This window comes from Sciurus vulgaris (assembly GCF_902686455.1).
Source record: "Sciurus vulgaris genome assembly, chromosome: 3".
In the NCBI taxonomy this organism is placed as follows: Eukaryota; Metazoa; Chordata; class Mammalia; order Rodentia; family Sciuridae; genus Sciurus; species Sciurus vulgaris.
The window spans coordinates 5,903,864-5,924,496 of NC_136463.1; the positions used below are offsets into that span (position 1 = coordinate 5,903,864).

At 55.8% G+C, this 20,633-nt stretch overlaps 1 protein-coding gene across 1 annotated transcript in view; it reads right to left on the minus strand.

Moving 5' to 3' along the window:
* Nucleotides 1-19,977, minus strand: part of TMEM94 (transmembrane protein 94) — a 22,993-nt gene extending 3,016 nt beyond the window's left edge. Inside the window, 27 exon segments of the mRNA XM_079135379.1 lie at nt 173-250; nt 502-691; nt 905-1,013; nt 1,314-1,413; nt 1,557-1,672; nt 1,929-2,067; nt 2,148-2,329; nt 3,052-3,269; nt 3,364-3,466; nt 3,827-3,875; nt 3,877-4,001; nt 4,298-4,613; nt 5,132-5,341; nt 5,577-5,741; nt 5,885-5,989; nt 6,288-6,344; nt 6,685-6,801; nt 7,066-7,152; nt 7,339-7,441; nt 7,798-7,949; nt 8,277-8,479; nt 9,709-9,826; nt 9,828-9,846; nt 10,110-10,237; nt 10,560-10,580; nt 10,582-10,680; nt 19,863-19,977. Of these exon segments, the coding sequence (XP_078991505.1) occupies nt 173-250; nt 502-691; nt 905-1,013; nt 1,314-1,413; nt 1,557-1,672; nt 1,929-2,067; nt 2,148-2,329; nt 3,052-3,269; nt 3,364-3,466; nt 3,827-3,875; nt 3,877-4,001; nt 4,298-4,613; nt 5,132-5,341; nt 5,577-5,741; nt 5,885-5,989; nt 6,288-6,344; nt 6,685-6,801; nt 7,066-7,152; nt 7,339-7,441; nt 7,798-7,949; nt 8,277-8,479; nt 9,709-9,826; nt 9,828-9,846; nt 10,110-10,237; nt 10,560-10,580; nt 10,582-10,680; nt 19,863-19,886 (3,333 nt within the window). The 5' untranslated portion in view covers nt 19,887-19,977.
* Between the last annotated feature and the right edge of the window lie 656 nt (nt 19,978-20,633).

Here is a 20,633-nt window from a genome sequence, read left to right on the forward strand (position 1 = left end):
GGAGAGCAGACTTTTCTGCCAGCAGAGTCAACTCCAAATGCCCAAGGGCTTCACAAGGCTCTGGGGACCCTTCACCTGTGCTGCACCCCAGCCTCCCTCCTCTGATTCCCAACTGGCCTTTGCACAAAGGAGCAGGTGGGGAAGGGGCAAGTCTGTGCTGGCCCCAGCTCACCTGGATGACCACGAGGGTCAGCTGGCACTGCAGCAGGAAGAGGAAGCACTTACGGATGCCGTAGGTGGCATGCCGAGCCTAGGGATGGAGAAGGAAAGACTGTGGCCGGAGTCGGCCTGACCTCTCAGGCCCTACAACTGACAAACTTACATCAAAAGCCATGATGCTCCTGCAAAGAAGGAACAGAGACGAATTTAACTGCCTGGGGGAGTTTCCTCGAGAGCTGAGAGTGAGGCCAGGGGGCCTGAAGTATTCTGTTGCAACTCCTCCCCGCAGGCTGCACCCAGTGGGCCTGTACGCCTACCCCTTGCACCTGTCTGAGCCCCCACCTGCTCAATAAGCCTGATGATGCTGATGGTTTCCTCCTGGCGAAAGGTCAGGGAGCAGGGCAGGCTATTGAGCTGCCCTGACAGCTGCAGGGGAGAAAGGCCATCGGAGGCCAGAGCCATGCTGGTGCTGGTGGCGTAGCCAAAGGTCTCCCAGGAGCAGCGGGATGGGTACAGGGGATCCAGGGCAATGCTACAGTGTAGGAAAAGCCCACCCATGAGCTGCATTTCGTGAAGATCCCCTACCCCCCAGGATGAGCGTCCCATCCCTCTTCTCCCACCACACCCAGTGCCTGGGTCCCAGCCAAGGCAAGATCAACCACAGGATATAACCCAACTCCCATGCAGGCCTGTCCCAGGTCTGAGAGGCAGAGGCTGGCCCACCAGCCCAGGGTCTTGCCCTGACCTGACATCGCTCTGGAGGAAGAGGCAGCTGTTCCTCAGGTTGGCAGAGCTGCCCAGGCAGCAGGTCACCTCCCCATACTCCTGCATGATCTTTATCATCTCACACATGGCTGGGGGACAGGTGGGATGCACAAGATTCAGGCAGGTGGAGCCCTGTGCAGGTGCCAGCAGAGACCCACAGGCCAGAAGGGCAGGAAACAATGGGTAGTGGGCCCCTCTCTGGAACAACCCCATCCCAGCAGGATGATCATATGCACACTGTCACTTCTGGCTTCCTGGAATGGTCAAACCAGTGCCAGCCCACTAGATTCCCCAGCAATCCCAGCCCACATGAGAAACCCACAGCCCCTCTGAAGCCCATGGGGTGCTCAGCTCTGGCAGAACTCATCAGCAGGGGCCACAGCACTCACTCTCAGGGGTACAGTCAGTGAAGAGGGGCACCAGCAAGGGCACATTGTCAATGTTCTGCAGGTGGGGCCGCACCTGGTGGATGCCCCGGGGCAGCTTGGCCTAGAGGAAGCAAAGAGGCCAGTAGCCTCAGGATGGGGAGCAAGATGCCTTCACTTCACCTGCCAGCCCTTCTCTCCCCTGGACCAGCCACGAAGCCAGTTCAGAGGACACGGGGTAGGGTGGGGTAGGGCCTGCTCTCTTACCCGGTTGCAGTCCTCCAGGAAGCTAGGGATGTCGCTGTCTGTAGGCTGGAAGCTGATGAGGTCGGAGTGACCCTCCTCCTCCATGAGAAGGAGCCCTTCCGCATCATCTCGGGACACTATGGGGGATGAAAGTCTGTCCTTCATCTTGGGCCAGCCTTCTGGGGGCCTTTCCCTGCCCTGCAGATGGGACACAACTTCCTGACTCCAGGTCTCCACTCTTCCCCTCCCACTGCTGTTGCCTGCAGGGATAACGGGGTCATTTTCCGAGGGAGCATACTTATCGGAAGAGATCTACGGAGGCTATTCCTGGCTGTGGCTCCTAGGAGGGAAGCCTCCCACCCCCACCCACCCCACCACATGCTTTACCCTCACCCTGATTCAGGTCATCATGCAGGGAGCCTGCATGGCTGGGGCTAGAAGGAGGGATCTCGGAGCCAGGCATGTCACCATTGGGCGTGAGGGAGATGTGGCAGTTCCAGCCTGTCTCCAGGCCCATCTTTTCTGCAAACACCTGTAAGGAAGATGACAATGAACAGAGGAAGCCCATGGGGAAAAGAATCAGTGGCAGCAGAGGGGGCGATCTCTCCCCACCTTGCTTTTGAGCTCATCCTCCAAAGAGAAGTAGACGAAGCGGATACAGGCATTGACCAGCCCATCAATAAGGCGTACGATGTCCAGTCGGGCCTGGTACTGGGAGGACACCATGCCCATGAAGATCTGGCCGCTGAGGGCCTGCATGCAGTCTTCCTTCTCCAGCACCTCCCCGATCCCTTCTTCAGGCAGGAACAAGATACAAAACCAGCAAACACGCAGCAGGATGCCCGGAACACAGCCCAATCAGGACACCCAGGAACCAGCAGATTCCAGGAGGCAGCCACACGCACAGATGCCACACCCAAATCAATGAGCAGGTGGGCCCCAGGGGACCACACACACAGCCAAGACACACAAGGCGCCAACAGACAGGAGAAAAGACAATGAAAAGTACTCATCAGTCAGGTGGCCATCCCGAGAGCCAGGCAGAACATGGCTCAGCTCCTGCACAGCCCAGCTCCAGGGATGGGGCTGGCCCACCCTTAGCTACTGCTTCAGCACATGGCCTCCTGGGTTTCTAAGACCCCATAAGTGTGTATTTGGGGGTAGAAGGTTGAGTTCTGAGTTCCTCGGTTCCAGCAGGGTTTGCGACCTGGGCTTTTGTCTGTTTCTAATAAGGCTAACACTATAATCCACACTTTTTTGGAAAGTTTCATAACTTTCAAAAAAAAGTGCTTTTGTATATAGTAACCCCCCTGAAATCAAACCTAGGAGGAGGGTAGACAGAAAACGGAGGGGATCCCCATGTCACCAGCTAGTGAGTACCACACTGGCACCCCAGCTCCTACTATACAGTGCCCACAGCCCTTGGTGCTGCAAGCAATGCCATGGCCCTCCAGAGGCCCTCCCCTACCACCAGAAGCCCCAGTGCCCACCCCACTGGGATGGAGGCGCGTGGTACCGTCGGAGCTCCAGCTGTTGCGGCGGGCATTCTGCTTGATGGGGATGGTGCTGGGCAGCTCACACATGGTGAAGATGCTGCTCTGGCCAGGCACCTGCACCAGCTCAATGCACTTGCCATTGAGCTGAGAGGATAGGGCACAGTTCATGGGCTTGTAGGCGAAGGCAGAGCAATAACCAGACAGGCAGGCTCGCTGGTAGAAATCCAGCACTTTCTTTCTGCCAGGGAAGCAGAGTGGAAGTGAGGTGAGTGGTCCTGAGATGCCCCATGTCTATGAGATGGGCGGATAGACTGGCAAAGCTCCTCACCCACCTGTCAGATCCTGAAAGCGGGTAGATGTCAGCTCCATCCCAGAAGTCCGTGCAGGCCTCCAAGACCACATCAGCAGTGCCATGGGATAGCATCTGCTCTGTGCCTAAGGGTAGGGCAAAAAGATCAAAACATGAAGGCCCCAAACCAGCCCCTGCTCCATCCAAACCAACAAGTAGCATGCTGCCATCTTTGAGAAGGGTGCCAAGGAGCCCACACAGAGGAGGGAATTCCCCAGACCACTTGGACAGCAAGCTGCTATGGAACACCACTGAGCTGGTAATACGGCTATGCTTCCAGTCTTTTGGCCCAGGTCTCCAGTCCCAGTCTCTGCCATGCTAGAGAACTCAGGAAGTGGTCTACCATCCCAGCCCTCCCTAGAAATGGACACAGCAGGGCAGAAAACTCCACCCGCCAAGCTCTGGAATTTTCAACCAGATGCCAGTTGAGCTGACATGAGGCTCACTGGTGGCAGTGTCCTTGATGAAGAGGCTGATCATGTGGCTGAGGGGGGGGGCGCCGCTTGGTGACACAGGATGGCCGTCCCAGCAAGGTCTCCTTCACAGTCTCGGCACTGGGGAGGCGGTAGAGCGCCAGGTGGTTCTCCTGCTTGAAGAGCTCCTTGGCCCCTGGAGTGAAGCCTGTGGGGACAATGACGGGACTCAGGGCCCGGGGCAGAGGCTCACTCCCAGCAGACAATCTAGTCAGTCCTGCAGCCTCTTCATCCCAACAGTCAGCTCTCTTCCCAAGCCAGGGAGCTCTGTCTCACACTGCTGTCTGGTGAGGCTGGGACCATCAGAGGCTAAAGGATCAGCTGTACATGGCAAGCACATGCCATTCTGACAACTGATCTATACAAAGCCTATGCCAAGCCAGTTTGGAAAGGCTAGCGGCCACCTGGCCAGCCCCACCCCACTGCCCCCACTGTGGGCCATACCAATGAGGCGGGCCAGCTCGCAGAGGCCCCAGGGCACGTGCACAGGCAGCACAGTGCGGTGGCTCTCCTGAAGGGCAACATGACACAGGTGGTCTGAGAAGCGGCACAGGCGCTCAGTGACACTGGCATTACACAGGTTCAGCAGCACGTTGAGACCCAGGGGCTTGAGGGAAGTGAGGTGGAGCTGCCAGTTGGAGTCATCAAACTGGATGCAGGAGGGATTCTGCTGGTCCTGGGACAGGCTCAGCATCTCCAAGTGGTAGTCACACACAAAGTCCTCTGCTTCATAGGGCTCAGCCTCTGGCCCAGGGTGGGCCTGTAGGAAATGAAGAAGGGGAGCCTCAGGCAGGGAATAGGGGTGGGCCCTGCTCAAGGTTGGCCCTGCAAGAAGGCACATTCTCAGGCCAACGCTCTCCTGTCCCTCCTGAGACCCTCTCCCTGTACTCGGGTTCCAGTTTGCCTCTAGTCTCTATACTTGATACACTGGCAGTACTGCAGAGGGACAGCCGAACAGGGAGGAAATGATCAGAGATCTTTTTTAGTCATGGGACAACACCCAAGAGGATACCATGGCTTTGTGTGTTTGGAAGGTTTGATTAGAAGGCTGGTGACCATCAGAGAGAACTGGAAGAGGAATCCACAGAAGAGACTTGGGTCAGGCCTCAGGAGGTCATCCTGCTGTCTAAGCGGGGGACCCTTAGACAGGGGGCTGTATGCAACTTCTGAATTCTTTCAGACCCTGACTGTCCAAGATAGGCTATGCCCCTTTGGCAGGAGAGACTGGGAAAGCCTATGGCAGATGAGGTGGTCTCCCCACTCTGTGTCCCTCCTCACCTTTCCAGGATCTTCCTCGCCACCCTCAGTGTCCCTGCTGAAGCTCACATTGGAGCCAGACGGGTGTTTGTTGCGGCCATGTGCTTTGTGGTGAGAGTGGGCCTCGGGGGGCTTTGGACCATCTCCAGGCCAGTCGCCACGCTCCTGCTCATTGGAAAGGTGCAGGGTGTTGTTCAGGGAGCCAGCCAGGAGGGCATCTCGTTCATGGGGCTGAGAAGAACAGGAGCACAGGCCTAGGACCAAGGTCCTGGTGGCTCCCACGGAGGCAGGACAGTTCTGGGTCCCTCACTGCTTTGTCCTGTGACTTCACCTTAACCACCTGGAAGCAGCTTCCAGAGATCCTGAACCCAGCTTCTCCCTCTTACTCCTCATCCTCCCAAAGCCATTGGCCAGGCTCCATGGCTAAGCAGCCCAGCCCAGCCAGGCCTGTGGGAGCCAGCCATACCTCTTCCTCTACCTCGGGATGGCAGAAGGAGCGGGTGGACAGGTCATCTGTAAGATCCTCGTGGCTGCTGTGAGGGGGCTCGACCTTCCCACTGAAGAAGAGCACAGTCTCTGGGCTAGGATTTGGCCATGACAGGATCCCCTGTTTGTCTACACAGCATAGAACCTGCAGGGAGAGAGGCCAGCACTGCAAAGGAACTTGGCATCAGCCCAGCCCCCATGGGGCCACACAACTGGCAGTTGGTCCAGACCCAGCCAGACAGCAGACCTGGTAGGACAGGTGCCTCCTCCCTCCAGGGTCACCCTCACCGTGACAGAGCCCAGGCTGTGCAGCAGGCTGGCACTGTGGCTCAGGGTTGGCGATGTCCCTTGAATCACCCTCAGAAAATGGCCCCAAATGCAGCGCAGCATTTCCTGGTGGGAGAGAGAAAGTCTGCAAGGCTACATGGGGCTCAGTCTTGTTTCCGTGGAGATGGCCTGTAAGACCCCAATCTGGATGAGTTGGGGGGAGCATCAGGAACTTGGAGTCTAGGACAAATGTGGATGTCACGGGACCAGGCCTGGGTAATGTCTGCATGCAGCAGGTGGATGGGATGGAGGAGCTCCAAGAGCCCAGCTGGAGGCTCAAGGCCATAGAGTCCCAGGGTTCCAGGAAAGAGCCTGAGGGCTTGTGGCTGCAGGGGCCTGGGGCCAAACATTGTGGTCAGTGTACCTGCGAGGAGACGGCTTCTGTGTAGCTGCTGAGAGTGTCCTCTGAGAACTTGGCCAGCTGCACAGGGAGGGGGCAAGCCTCAGTGGAGAAAAAGCCATCTTTGCACAGGCCTCCATGCAGGCAGGGTGGGGACCCACACTCATGACAACTCCTTTGGTAAGAGGCATCCAGGCAGTCCTGACTCTCCACTGGTGGGAGTCAGGAGGGAGGTCACCTGCACCCTGGGGCCTGGCCTGGAGCTTCTTCTGTAATGAAAGGGCTGAGCCCCAGGCTACTGCCCAGAGACTCCAACACACTGAGCCCAAGGTGAGGCTGGACTTCTGCCCCCACTTCTCTGCTACAGTCAATTCCCTCTCTTTTGCCTCCCACTGTCCCCAAATGCCTAGCAACAACCTACCAGGGAGCTGGGCGAGGCCTTGCTCATCTGGGCCAAGACGCGGGCTTCACCACAGGCAGTCGCCAGGACCCAGAGGACTGGGAAAAGCAGTGGGAGGATGGGCAGCATGCCATTCACCTGGGAAGGAGTGGACCACACCGAGGCTCCCAAAAAGCTGCTGGCCAGAGGGAGGAAGAAGGGAGGGCTGCCCTGCCACATGGCCATTCCTTGGGTAGAAAGGACAGCTGTCCAGGGGATGGGAAGGGAAGGAGGGGAAGGAAAAATTCTTAAGCTAAAGCCTGAGGAAACTGGGCTGCAGAGAGGGAGGGGCAGGCAGGGCCTCATGAGGGAACTGGGCCCCACAGCACAGAAGCACAACAGAGAAGAAAGGGCCGTCCTTGCCTGGAGCTGGAGGAGAGTGTACTGCCAGGAGGTGACCCCGGGGGCACTGAACATGCAGCGCAGGGCATTGGTGATGAGAAAGCCAGCCTGAGGGGACAGGAGGGCTGTGGCTTAGCCCTCGGCCCTGGGGACCAGCCGGCTCTGGCTCCCTGCCTTCCTCACTCACACCACAGGCTCACACTGGGCCCCTCTGCCTGCACTCACGCTCACCTGGGTCTGGCCCAGGGATCCCCGTGTCCAGCCCTCCCCTGCCCACAGCCCCGCCTCACACACCAGGACCACAGGCACGGCATAGTGCAGCATTGCTGACTGCACTGTGAACCTCTCGTTGTCCAGAGCAGTGACTGGGCGGGACAGGGCCATGTCCAGGCACCATCTGCAGAAAGAGGTGACCTCAGCCCCACTGAAGGGAGAGGCCAGATACCTGCACCCTGAGAGGATTCTGGGCCTCTCAACCAGACAGGGCTTCCCTGAGCACCAGTGAGTCCTTTGGTTCCCTACTCTGCCCTGGCCCCAAGCGACCCCCCTGGGAGAGGGCCCAGTGGCTGCCTCCAGAGCTGTTCCCTTAGAATAGAATGGGCCACCACTGAGTCTGAGAATTCTTACAAGAGACCAAGGGGAGGAGCCTGAGGAGACAGGAGCTCTCAGGAAGGCCTCAGAATGGGCGAGCCTCACTTATTGTCACAGGAGGCACTGGGGAGAGGACAGCATGGGCAGAAGAGGCACACTTACCTGATGTTGTCAATCACAGGGGTCTCCAGGACACGGAAGAGCCGGTGCTGCTGGGGGTTCTGTGGCCCTTTCTTCACTTCTCCACGGGGTGAGGGCGGTGGAGAGAAGGGAGGGAACAGGTCTCCTGGCTCCAGAACAATGTGCTCATCATCCTGCCAGCAGCACAAGGAGGCGGGTAATGAAAGGGCTCTCAAAGATGCCACTCTTCCTGGACAAGGCCAGCTAAATGGCTTGCAAGGTCAGGGACTGTCCACTAGCAAAGAGCCTGTTGAGGTTGTGGCCTGAGGGGCTGGGCTCCCTGATCTAAGGACTGGGGAGAGGAAGAACATGACGAGAAGGAAGAGGAGGTTCAGCTCTGACTCAGAGCCTTTGCAAAGCCTCTGAGCCAGCTGTGAAGCCTGCGGGTTGAGCTCTGGGATCCAAGTGCCTATAGACGTGCCCGTGGCAACTCTCGGTTAAGGAGCCCAGCCTCCAGCTACCTTGATTCCCCTCAGAGAAGCGAAGGATTCCTGGCCAGGCCTCAGGGCTATGATGTCACCTTCCACCAACAGGCTAACAGGCAGGTTGACGAGGTGTCCATCTCTGTAGGCCCAGTGCAGAGACCAGGATGGGGCAAAGGGCATGTGGAGGTCTGGATATAGGGCATTTGGCCACTTGATTTCCTTGCCATCCCTGAGGGCATCTAAGGAGAATAGAAGGAGGAAAATAACCTTCTCACCCTTTGACCAGCCCCTGCACACACCTGGAACTCTGGTTCTTTATACCCTCTCTCCATTCAAGTACACCTTGCAGACTTTGCTGAGGGCCTGTGAGGGACAAGGAAACTTGGGTAAAGAACTGCAAAGCAGGCAAATGCATGCTGAGTGCTGTTGACAAAGATGCCAGCCCCTCCAGAGCATGAAAGAGGGAGAAAACCTATCTGCCAGGCCGATGGGCAATGGATTCCAAGAAGAGGAAGAACGAAGGAACTCTGTCAGTTGAAAATGAGTGAGGGAGACGCTCACCAGAGAAAAGCAGGGCAGAGGCACATAACAGGTCAGCACACAGGGGGCTGGGAGGGGTGAGTGGTGTTAATGGGAGGAAGAGAAGGAAGGGGAAAAGCTGGACAGGAAGGGCAGAGCCCGCGGCAGAGGCACAGAAGCCACATGCAGCATCTGTGACGGCTTGGAGGAGTAAGAGGGAGCCACTGGTGGTTCCTAGCAAAACTAAGCCCCTGGAGGAAAGGGCCTGTCTTTCACAGTCATTGTTGTACCCTGAGGGTACAACACACGACATGGCTGTAATCAATTAATCGCTTCAGAATGAATAAACAAATTCTCACCCAGCCCAAACTGTCAGAGAAACGCCTCCTGATAGCAGAGGCTGCTTCTCTGACACCATGGGCCCCTGGAGATCATAAAGCATGGACTCGCCACAGAGCCTAATGGAACCCTCAATCTACAGCTGGAGCTTAAACTCCAGAAGGACAGAAGGACACAAACAAAGCCCCTCTCCTTTAGGAACTGGGCTGCTCACTTCAGGCTGCTGCCTCCCTGCACCAACCCTGATCCCTGTGGGCATCTTGGTGTCCCTGGTCCACCTTCCCACCTCCCCTGGCCCAGTTCTACCAGGTAGGAACAAACATCTCAACTGCCCTCCTCTAAGAGTTAGGGTCTTTTCTGTCAGTCCCCCAATGTTAACAAGCCTGTAAACCCAGGGTACCACCTCAGCTTCCAGACTGCCAAGGGCACTGCCTGGGGGCCCACAGCTCCCAGGACCCTCACCTCCCTGCAAAAGAGAGGGTGGGGCATCCTCTAACTCCAGAGATGGCAGCTCCTAGGAAGCTGACAACAGTCCACCCTAGGAGAGCTCTTAGGCTTGGACACATCCTGGGGTATCTTTCCCAATGACATGGCTGACTCCTGGCTTCACCTTGAATTTGGTCGATGATCCCCCGAAGCCTGCGCTCCACCTCTCTGCGCTTCAGCCGATCTTTGCCGCCAATGAGGACCAGATTGAGAAGCAGCAGCAGAAATAGCGCAGAGGCGTTTCACCAGCTCCACTCCGTGGCTGGTGTCGAGGATGCAGAGGGTACAGTGTATTTCCAGTAAGGGCCCCCCAGACACCCCCAGAGCCCAAGATGCCCCTTTCCACCCAGTCCTTTCTGGAAAGAAGGTCTCATGTGGTTCTTGATTCCAGTGAAGCCTCTGGCCCCAGTTAAGAGACCAAGGAGATTCTATAGGAGCAGTGGAAGAGTGACAGTCCCCTCGGAGCCCTGGGCATGCTAGGGGGTGGAGAGGGACAGGTGTAGAGGTCTCTGGGCCCCTACTTACCTCCCGGCCGGCTGGCCCCCACAGCAGCTCAACAGCAACAGCACAGCCAGCAGCATAAGTGAGGCGCCCGGCCAGTGGAAGCAGGAGCAGCGGTTACTGTGGTGCAGGAAGCTGCTTCTCCAGGTCTCCTAGGGAGCCACAGCGGCTGGGCATGAGTGGCCACCCAGCTGCAATCTGACTGCTTCTCCCTGCCCAGCCCCTGTGGTCCCCAAGGCCACCTTGGTCTGACTCACTTGACCTCAGTCAGCTCCTACAGCAAGTGGCGTCAGGACAGGGCTGAGAGGGACCCCCCCGCAATCAGCACTTCTGATTTTTCATGAGGCCTCTGTTGGGTGGTCTCCTCCCCGCTGATGCCAGGCGGTCAGGGTGCATCAGGACCCCGAGACGGGCTCCCGCCACCTTATCTGTTATCCCGCCCAGGATCTGAGTCACCCGTGAAGAAGCTTCACCTTTCCATGTTAGGTATTTCTTCCCGCTCTTTGAGGTGTCCCTCCAACACAGCCTCCAGCTGCTCCTTCAGGACACTCAGGGCCTTCCATGTGGAGAGGCCCAGGGCCACGGGGGGCTCGCCCTGTCAGAAAACAGGAGGCACTCAGCACCTCCAAGGCCCCTGCTCCCTGCCCAGATGGACTTGTCCCCTCTCACTATCCCTCCTCCTCCTGACCCTCACTTCCTTTCCTCTATCAGCTCTTGCCCCTCAAGGTGTAACCATAGCCAAATTGCCACCAAATTTTAAAATGTTCAGGAGCACAGGTTTCTACTCTTTAAAGCCTGGCTAGCAAAACGAAACAAGACAAAAACAAAACAAAAACTTCCTCTACTCAACGTTTGCTGTTTTGTTTTGCTTGGTTGGTAACAAGCATCAAACCCAGGGGGCTCTACCACTTTTTTTTATTTTGAGACAGGATCTAAGTTCCTGAACTTCCGCCTCGAACTTGCGGTCCTCCTGCCTCAGCCTCCAGAGTTGTTGGGATTACTGGTATGCGCCACCTCGCGGGGCCCTAGTCAGTGTTTTCTAACTCACTTTTTCCTGGATCCTCAACCCACGGCCACGTGTGGTCTCCCTGCCCCACTAAGAATGTTCTTGGTGTCCACCTCCCAGTTTATATCAGGATGCCAGTCTTTTAGATTTCATAGCCAGAAAATATATATTTTTAATGGGGGAGAACTAAACTAGAGATGCCAGTTTTTCATTGTGCCTAGGAATAGCATGAAGAAAAAAACCTACCACTTCTAGTAGCACTATTTTGTAAGAGAGGGTCTTGCAACACTCAACATTAGGCAGGACATAATCTCAGGGAAAAAAATAGCCAGCCATCCCCAGGGTGGCCAGCCTCCACAACAGTGTGGAGATTCTACCATGCTCCTGTCACCACGGCTGACTGGAATGCAGCAGACCAAGCTGGTCCTAGAGAACATGAGGACCAGACATGTCCCGAGAGCCCTCACAGCTAAGTCACTCCTTGTTGACACCTGCCTGTCCCTATTTCCCCATCCTTGGATACTGGTTGTTCTTTTCCCTGTGTCCACACCACAGACCATCCTGGGCGGCTTGCCAACTCTTGTGTATTTCCAGGGCATCCTCAGTCACAGTCATGGACTTGCCTGCCACCAGTGTGCCTACAACCCCTGCATTTAACCCTCAGTGTAGATCCATCTACGGACCTGCCTCACAGCTGTTCACAGGGTGCAGAGTCAGTATATCCAAAACCTTGAACTCGTACCCCAGCCCTCTCCTATCCACCCATACTACTGCCTACCCAGTGGCCTCTAAGATATCACAGACTCTGACCTTCCCCTCCCTCCATTCAGCCTGCCCTTCCCACCCCATGTCTCTACCTTTTCCAAACCCACTGCCATATCCCAGTCAGGGCAAGCGTGTGCCTCATCGACTGCCCCCCTCTACCTTTAAAATCCCAATCCAGATCCCTGTGCCTACTCTTTGAGTCTCTTGGGGACTATGACCTCCCAGCCCCTACCCCCAATCCCACCCAGTTGTTCCTTCTGCAGGCCTCGACTCTCCAGAACACAGGCAAACACTTTTATGTACTTTCTGGCCAAGGACACACTTGTGACCCCAGATGATTCTTGCTTCTTCAAGACAGTTCAAATGTCATCTCCTCTGAGACTTTTTCCCAAAGGGAAATTGTACTTCAATTTCTGATGGCACCAAGGCAGCCTGGCTCTCAGCCTGTCTGACAGAACTGTGATTATACAGTGACCTGTCTGGCTCTCCCACTAGACTGCAAATTCCTTGACAGGTTCTGAATTCCCCCCTCTGAACATGCCTTCCTACCAAACTGCGGAAGATGGCACATACAAACTCAGTGACCATCTGCTGCCTGAATGTGTGAATCAATGAGTGCACAAGCAGCATCGCTGATTCCAGTGACACCACAGGCAGAATCTGTCCACCTGAAATCCACAGCAGCAGTACCTGAGGCTTTTAAAAACGTGCCCACCCTGGACCTACTAAACAGAAACCTCTGTGGGCGAAGCCACTGCCAGGCTGAATTGGCTACACAGGTCTCTGGCTATAGGGTTCTAAGACAAAGACTGGCCCCAGGAAAGGCAGTGCCTGAACAGTGTGTCTCTCCCTGGGACCCAAAGAGCCTTCATGTGTGTTTCCATCAGAAGTTCCTAAGCAAGAGCAGTGAATCCCTAGACTAGAGGCATCAGGACAGAGACTTGGGGCGGGGCTGCCCAGGCTGTTTTGAGTCCCTGCCTCCCCCTGCCCTTCCATGACCCAGGAGCCATCTGGCTTATTGGCCAGCCTTCTGTACTTCCTCTTTCCTGCCCAGTTCCACGGGCACCCTTCCTTGGCAACGTGGCCCAAGCCCTCATAGGGCACACTCCTCCACATCAAGGGGCGGCTGGCCTAACAGGCAGCATCCCGGTACCATGCTCCTGGCTCACAGGAGGCACCTGATTGGCGCTCCCACTGTCGACTCCCAGCTGTCTCAGCTGAGCGGGCCCTGCACCAGGGCTTCTAAGAGGCTCCCTTGCCTAAATTTCACCTAATCCCACTCCACAGGGGCTTTGGTAGATCATGGAGACAGAGCTGCTTCTTCCCAGAGGGGATAAACTGGTATTTCAGTTCAGGAAGAAATGGCCTTTGGGCAGGGGTAAACACTGTGCTCCAGAGCACCCACCTCCTTCTGCAGGATCCTAAGCCTCCCAGGAGGCCAGGTCCAGGACAAATCAATGCACAGGTGAGGCCAAGATCTGTTCAGCAACCTCCTAGAGGCCCTGACATGGAAGGAAAAAGGCCCTCAGGGGTCTCTTAAGGGAGGAAGACACAAGGGAAGAGGAGCCAACGGGCCTTATCACATGTACAGGGCTGGGCCAGTACAGCAATGCCTGTTCCTTCCCAAAAGGGAAGAAGAGGACCTGGGGCCTGGTAAGACGCCCTGGCCCCTAGCACCTTCCCTCACACTGTCCCTTCCTCCTAGGACTAGGCTTCAGGGATTCCCCTCTACAGCAAGATGATAGAGTCCCCAGGATGGACAGGGTGGATGTACTGGCCACACCTCCAGAAATGACCAAGTGAGAAAATATGCAGGAGGCAGGAAGGGGCTGGTCGGCAGAAGTAAGGGCTGCACGCCCCAAGGGAGGGGGACTGTGAGGGGGAAAGAAAGGAACGGTGGGCAGGTCACACAGGGCTGCAGGACCACCTGGGACACTGCTCATCCTGGAGCAAGGACCACATGCCCAGGAAGGAAGAGTTTCCAGCAGGGCAGAGAAAAAGCTCAGCAGGGCAGCCAGAGAGCCAGGGAGGAGTCTCTCCACTAGCCAGGCCTACAGGACTAGGCCACTCAAGGATACTGACTCCCCTGAGCTGCAAATGGCTGTCCTGACATCTGTTCCTCCTTCCAGGTAGGCCCATTTCCAGGATCTCCTGATCTGCCCAGCTGTTCTCTTGCCCTCTTCCCATCCCAAGTACCCTGATGCTCTCCAGGTAGGGAGGCGTGGACTGGAGGGTGGCAGATGCTCCTAGGCCAGGCTGCCTGCAGAGTTGTCTGCATGCATCTGCCCCCACATGTTGTGTCTGGCCAAGGGCACCAAACTCCAGGACTGGGGATTAAAGACAGCGCAACAGAAGGCAAATAAGCCATTCTGTAATTACACGCCACCCGAAGGAAGCGCCTGCCCGCACAGGCTGGCCCTGTGGCGAGGACTTGGCCTCCTGAGCCCGCCTGCCTTCCACTGCCTTAACTGAGCTGATTCAACTGCCAAGCCTGTGCAGCTCACCCCTCTGTGGCAGGAGGGCCCAAGCTAGGAGTCAAGTCACTGCTTTCCCTCATCGTGCCTCTCAGCTTTTCCCCACACGACAGAAGACCCAGAGTTAAGGAGCTTGGTGGAAAAATTGTCACACTTCCTGAAGGAGATTAATAATGGCCCTTCCCGCATGGAGTTAGGTGGGGTAACCCATGTGCCAGGGAACTCTGGGGAGGACTGCAGCAAGTTCCTGTTATATGAGAAATAAGAACCTAAGTCAATACAGTCTGAGGTCTGCTTTTCTTGCCTACTGGGGCCAGTAAGGGTAATGAAAAATCTGACCCAGTCATAAGTACCCCAAGGTTTCGAAAGTAACCCTGATTCCCAGATGCTAAAAAATTCCCACCCTACCCCACTGCAGGCACCTCGAGATGTTCCTGGGGCCAAGAGCAATCTCTCTATCCCAGAGGGACCAGGATGGGAGGAAACTAAAGCTTTTCATGTAGACCCAGCCCATGGCACTGTTAGTTCTCAGATTCAACTGGAGCATCAGACAGAATAACTCAAGGTTGGAAGGAAGTCCCAACTCAGGAGAGACTGGCGCCCTACCACAAGCTGGCCTCGTTCTCTCTGTTCTGCTGTCCAGGAGGACTGCTGTCAGAGTGTAGGGATTTGGGGGAGCCTCAGGTGGGTGAAAGAACTCTGTCCACCAAATCATAACCACAGGAATCGGCTGACTGAGCAAGACTGACTATCAAGATGCAAAGCTGAGCATCAGTCAGTCTAACAAGCCTTCTAAGAACTGACACCTCTGCGCTCTCCTGCACCCACCTCGGCCAGGTTTCTCAGGTGACATAGTCAGAAGCTCCCAGCCCCCAGCCCCTATCCTTGCGAAGTCCCTCCAAAGTCCTCTCGGCTCATCATCTGTTTTCCTTCCTACTCCATGTGTTTCAGGAGCAACAGAATCAAGACTCCAGGCTCCAGTAGGCAGGTTATAAATTTAGACATTGACCTGAGGCCTCGACAAAGATAACCACCAGTTACAACGGGCTGGGGCCCCTTCTCTGGGTCCCCAGTCACAACCTTGTTAGTGCAGGCAGAGATGGGGCCCATAGCTGGACTCCATGCAATGTCTAGGTCACTGAGGCAGAGCTGGTCAGTACCCTTGATTCTGAGTTTGGCCAGACACAGCTGGACTTGCTTGCAACTGGGAAAATCAAAGGCAGAACAGAGCTGCTTCCTCCTCTTCTCGCTCCTCCACTCACCAGACCTTAACACTTTTCACCTATCTCCCCCACCTCCTGCAAGCCACCAAAACCCAGGAAGAAATCATCTTTGCCCTGATGGCTCCGGACTGTCAAACATGTAGTCCAGCAAAAAAAAAAAAAAAAAAAAAAAAAAAAAAAAATCCCCTTCCCTGGCCCCAAGAAGGACTGACATGCAGGCCACCTGTGCATTGAGACCTGCTCCTGGTATCCCTTGGCAGGATGCCCCCTGGGAGGCCGGGTCCCAGTCTGGGGCTCTGGCTGACTTAGGCACCTGACATGCTGGCATTCTGGATCTCATGCCCAATCTCCTCCCAAGGTCCTGGTTACTAATGCTCCTTCTAGCTTCCTCCCATTCTGTAGCTCCAGGACTCCTTTGGCAACCACTAACCCAGACTCCCTCACTAAACAGGGAACAGGTTATGGGCGAGAAAAAAGAGGAGCCAAGCTGGTAATACTCACTGTGCTGTGCTTGCCCCGATGGGGCATCCACAGCTCTGCCTGCTTAAAGAGCATGGGGCAGAGCGTTAGCTGCCTTCCAAGAGAAGGAGAGGCAGAACAGAGAGCAAGAAGAGGGCAGAGGGCTGGTGCAGGCGTGAGCGAGGAGCCAGTGCTGCAGAGAATCAGGCGCAGCAGAGCGGAGCAGAGCTTCAATCTGCTGATTAATTCAGCCTATTTCCAGTCACGCTGCAGATTCAGGGAGGAGGGAGGAGGAGGAGGAGGTGGCGGCAGGCTGCAACAGCAGCCCTGGGAGGGAGGGAGAAAGAGTGGAAGGAGGGAGGGGAAAGGAGGGCTGAGAAGAAAGTTTGTCCGATGCTCTGCCAGCTGTCCAGGAGCTTGGCCTGTTCTTCAGGGGAGGACCCCACCCTGCAGGGTACGCAGAGGAAAGATGTGCAGGCAGATAATAGACAGACAGACAGAGGGTCGGGTAGACAGACAGAAAGAAAAGCTGCCAAGGGCCTGGGGCCTTGAGGGGAACAGCTGATATCCAGGAGAACCCTGGGGTATATAAATACCAGCTTTCTTTCCCAGACTACCTGTCTCTGTCCCTGTCGCTGGACAAGGTTAGGAGCTCTATCGTGAGTGAGAACATTCGCGGAGAGCTCCCCAGACCACTCAGAGGCTCCCTGCTGGTAACAGCAGCTCTTCCACAGAGCTGCAGCAAAGAGTGAAGAGGACTTGTGCATCATTAGCACCAGCGCCTCCTGTACAGAGGGTGAGGGCTGGCCATTGAGAAGGCTCCAGCAGCCGCCCAGGAGGGCTAAGCAGAGGGCCAAGGCGCTGGTAGAAGGAAGACTCCAGCAGCAGGAGGCAGAGCCAGCCAAAAGGAGGCATTCCAACACCTTCCTATCAGCTAATCAATGGGGAGAAGCTCGGAGGCATTGACACACCAGTCAAAAGCTGCTAGGACTAGGGCTGCCTGGGTACCCCAGGCCCTCATCTCCTGGACAGAAGAGGAGGCCATTTAGCAGGGGCTCCCACTTCAGCACCTCCCAGAGCATCAAGCAGGGCCTGAGAGAGTGGGGGCTCCAGAAATATGGTGCTGGAACCAACCCTGACATAAAGGAAGCTCTCAGCACAGGCCCCTGGGTGAAGGAGCAGCTGAGGCACGGGAGGGGCTGAGACACTTCTCTGCCATCCTTAGATTGGGGCCACAACACCCCAGGGAGAGGAGACAGCTTAACAGGTCCCCTAGCTGGAGGGCAGGCTGGAGGCTGACTGCATTCCTCCAGGGCCCTGTCTCCTAGAGCTCCAGGGAGGAAAGAGCTGCACGAGCTGGCCTCTCCCCTCCCCCTTCATGAGCTAGCATGGCTCCCTGCGGGGCCCCTGCCAAACAGAGAGCTGAATGGGGACAGAAAGGAGGGGCTGGGCAGTCCAGAGGTTAAGGGCAGGAAGTCTCCATGTAGGGCAGGAAAGCAAGGTGGGCGGGGTCAGCTTCCGTGCCAGCCACTGTGAGGACCATGGGCCACAGTCAAGAAGAAAGACTCCTGTTTCCCTGTCCCTTGCTCCTGGAGCCACCGCTCGGGGGAACCACAAGTCAGCCAATGCTCGCCCTTCTCTGTGGCAAGCCCTAGAGGGGACAGCACAGGGGCTACAGCAGGTGTTATGCAGGCCCCACTGCAGCCTCTCCCTCTCCTCCACTTCCCGCACTGCGCACCTCAGCCACGGGAAAGGGGAGGCCTGCACCGCTGTCGCTGCTGCAGCACACCCACCATGGGCTTGAGGAGGAGACTGAGAACTGGTAGGTCTGAAGGAGGGGCAGGGCGCCAAAAATCACCCAGCAACTACCAACTGACCCTGGGCTGAGCCCGGCACCTATAGACCACCTGACTACCAGCTGATCGTGCCAACTCCTTCCAATCCTACCTCTCCAAGATGCTTTCTGACTGCCCTGGGCTATGGATCATCTTTAAAACTCCAGTACACAACTTGAAAGGTACTCGCGTAGGTAGAAAACCTGTCAGGTCCTAACTGAATCACCTGTGCTATTGATTACTCAATTAGACAATAAGCCTCTGCAAGCCAGAGGCCACCTCCCCAGCACCTAGCGCTTTACCAATCTAAAGTCAGCATCCCAACAGTCTGCTGCTGCTGGTCATGAGGTTTTCTAATTCATGGCTCATCTATGGAGCAAGAGGACACAGAAATCCCCTAGGAAAAATGGCTTCTCCCTCAAAGCCAGCCCCTCAACTTTGTTTCCTCTATACACCGGGCACTGGTGTTTCGGCAATAAGCTGGAACCAGAGGAAAATACTGTCCTCTGGGGGGCACTGAGCCCCACTGAGAGGACCATCATTTACCTGACATCAGAGTCTCCAGGGGCGCTCCCTGGAGCTGAGCAGTGCACAGCATCTGCAGCAATCTTGCACCCTGGCTAGGAGTCAGGGTGTGACCTTCCCTCAGTGCCAATCACTGCTGGGATGGACCTGCAGGGCAGCCAGAGGTGGCTGCAAACAAGAAGCTGAACCTTGTTCAAGTCCATGAGCCTGATGCATAACTGGTCCAGAGGCACAAGAAGCCTGAGCTGAACAGGCAGCAGTCAGCCAAGTGCTGCCAAAAGCCTGGGGAGTGAACCCACAGTTCCCTTCTCCACACCACCCCAAGCTCTTAAGTTAACAAATATTTGCTAAGCCCTTGCTACATGCCAGGCTGTGTGCTGAGACCCAGGGAAAGTAAGATACAGCAGAAGAAAGAGATGACATCCATAGAGTGTAACGAACACGATGGGAAAGGTACCATGAATACTGAAGGCAGGGGCCTCATGAGGGGAAGAGGGACGAATGTGCAAAGGATGAGGTCTACACTGGGTCTGGAAGAAAGGGTAGAAGGATTCTGCTAGGAAAGAGGACAAGGTCACTTCAGAGGGCATGATCTCCACATGGTGTCTGTGTCCAAACTGTGAAGCATTCAGCCTAACTAGAGGAACAGCCAAGGCAAGGAAGGACACTGATGGGCAGGAGCAGAATGTGCATGCCTTAAGATCTTAGTAGGTGCGCCAGTTTTTAGCACCACGTAGATGGAGGCTAGTGAGCAGAGACAGAGAGGACACCTATATTAGGAGGGTGGGCAGGAGCCAGGCAAGAGACACAGGACTTCCTCTAGGGCAGTCTTTGTCATGGGAAAGGAAGATTCTGTTTATTCTTCTCTTTATGGTACCAAGGATTGAACCCAGGGCTTCAGACAGGTTAGGCAAACACTCTACCATTAAGCTACATTCCCAGCCCTGGGAGAGGAGTATTCTGATTGACGAATCTACACCTCCATTCAAAGATGGTGCACCTGGAGACTGGGCTGATCTTACAGACAGCCTGGACCGCCTGGCTGCTCCCTTCTCCCGCCTCCCAGCTACCCCACCCCAGCTGATTAAGCAGCTGTGTTTGGAGTCTGATGGGGAGCTGATCCCTAACCACAGACAGGGTGCCCAACAGTCCTCAACATGGCTCAGCAGGTTGGGGCATAGCATAGCAAAGAGCAAACAAACTAAATCATACACCTCTGGGCAAGGAGTGGAAAACGGGCTTGGGGCCAACCCAAATCAGAAACCCCACTGCTGTGCAGTTGTGTTAACTGGTCTGCCCTTCACTCTTCATCCCGCCAAGCACTGCTGCCATCTCAGAGCGGTCATGGTCACAGCTCTCAAGCCTCAGAGCCATGACCCCTCTCTCCTTTCACTATAAAGCCCCTAAATGAGGACTTCCCAGCAAACCCAGGTGGGGAGGCCAACAGAGGCACCCCAACAACAGCCACAGGGCAACAGAGCAGGGCCCACCAGATGCTTCTCCTTCAGGTCCATGGGCCCAGGGTACTGTAGGCATGCCCAGATGAAGGCAGTCACACCTGGAAGGAGGACTCCTCGCCAGCATGGACAAACCCCAGAGTCTGTCCCAGTCGCAGCATCTGGGGAAAAAGAAGAAAGAAACCATGTAGGTCAGGTTGTAGGACTAGGTGACTACTATGTAACACAAGTCTCATCAAAGCCACAGGGTGGTACAGAGGAAAGGACTAGTCCCACTGACCACCAGGGCCCCATCAGCCCTGTCCTACTACAGCAGCTAGTAGTAGCTGCTGTACAGCAGCTCCAAGCAGTTTTGGACAATTTCCACTCTCTGAGGCCAGGAGGGAAGGACTCAAGAGGGGACGCCACATGAGGGGCTCATGTGGAATCTAGATACAACTCCGACAATGAGGGAACAGCTGCTGCTACCAGGAGCAGGCGCCTTCTCTTTCTGTTTGCTGGGAAACGTGTGCCACACTTGCCAGCACACACATGCCTACAGGCCCCTGAGCTTCTCATGCAGGTGACGGCAGTGTCTGACAGGCACTCAGGCAGAGGTCCGCAAGGACAGGCAGGCCAATCTGACAACCAGTCTGGCAAAAGCTGACTAGTTGTCTGGAAAAATCAGATTAGCCCAGGGGTTAGGGTGTGAGAGCATGTGTTTAGCATTCAGGAGACCCTGCGTTTGATGCCCAGCACCACCAAAAAAAAAAAAAGAAAAAAAAAATTAGCTTGACGCTTGACCTCTCCACTCATCCAGCACCT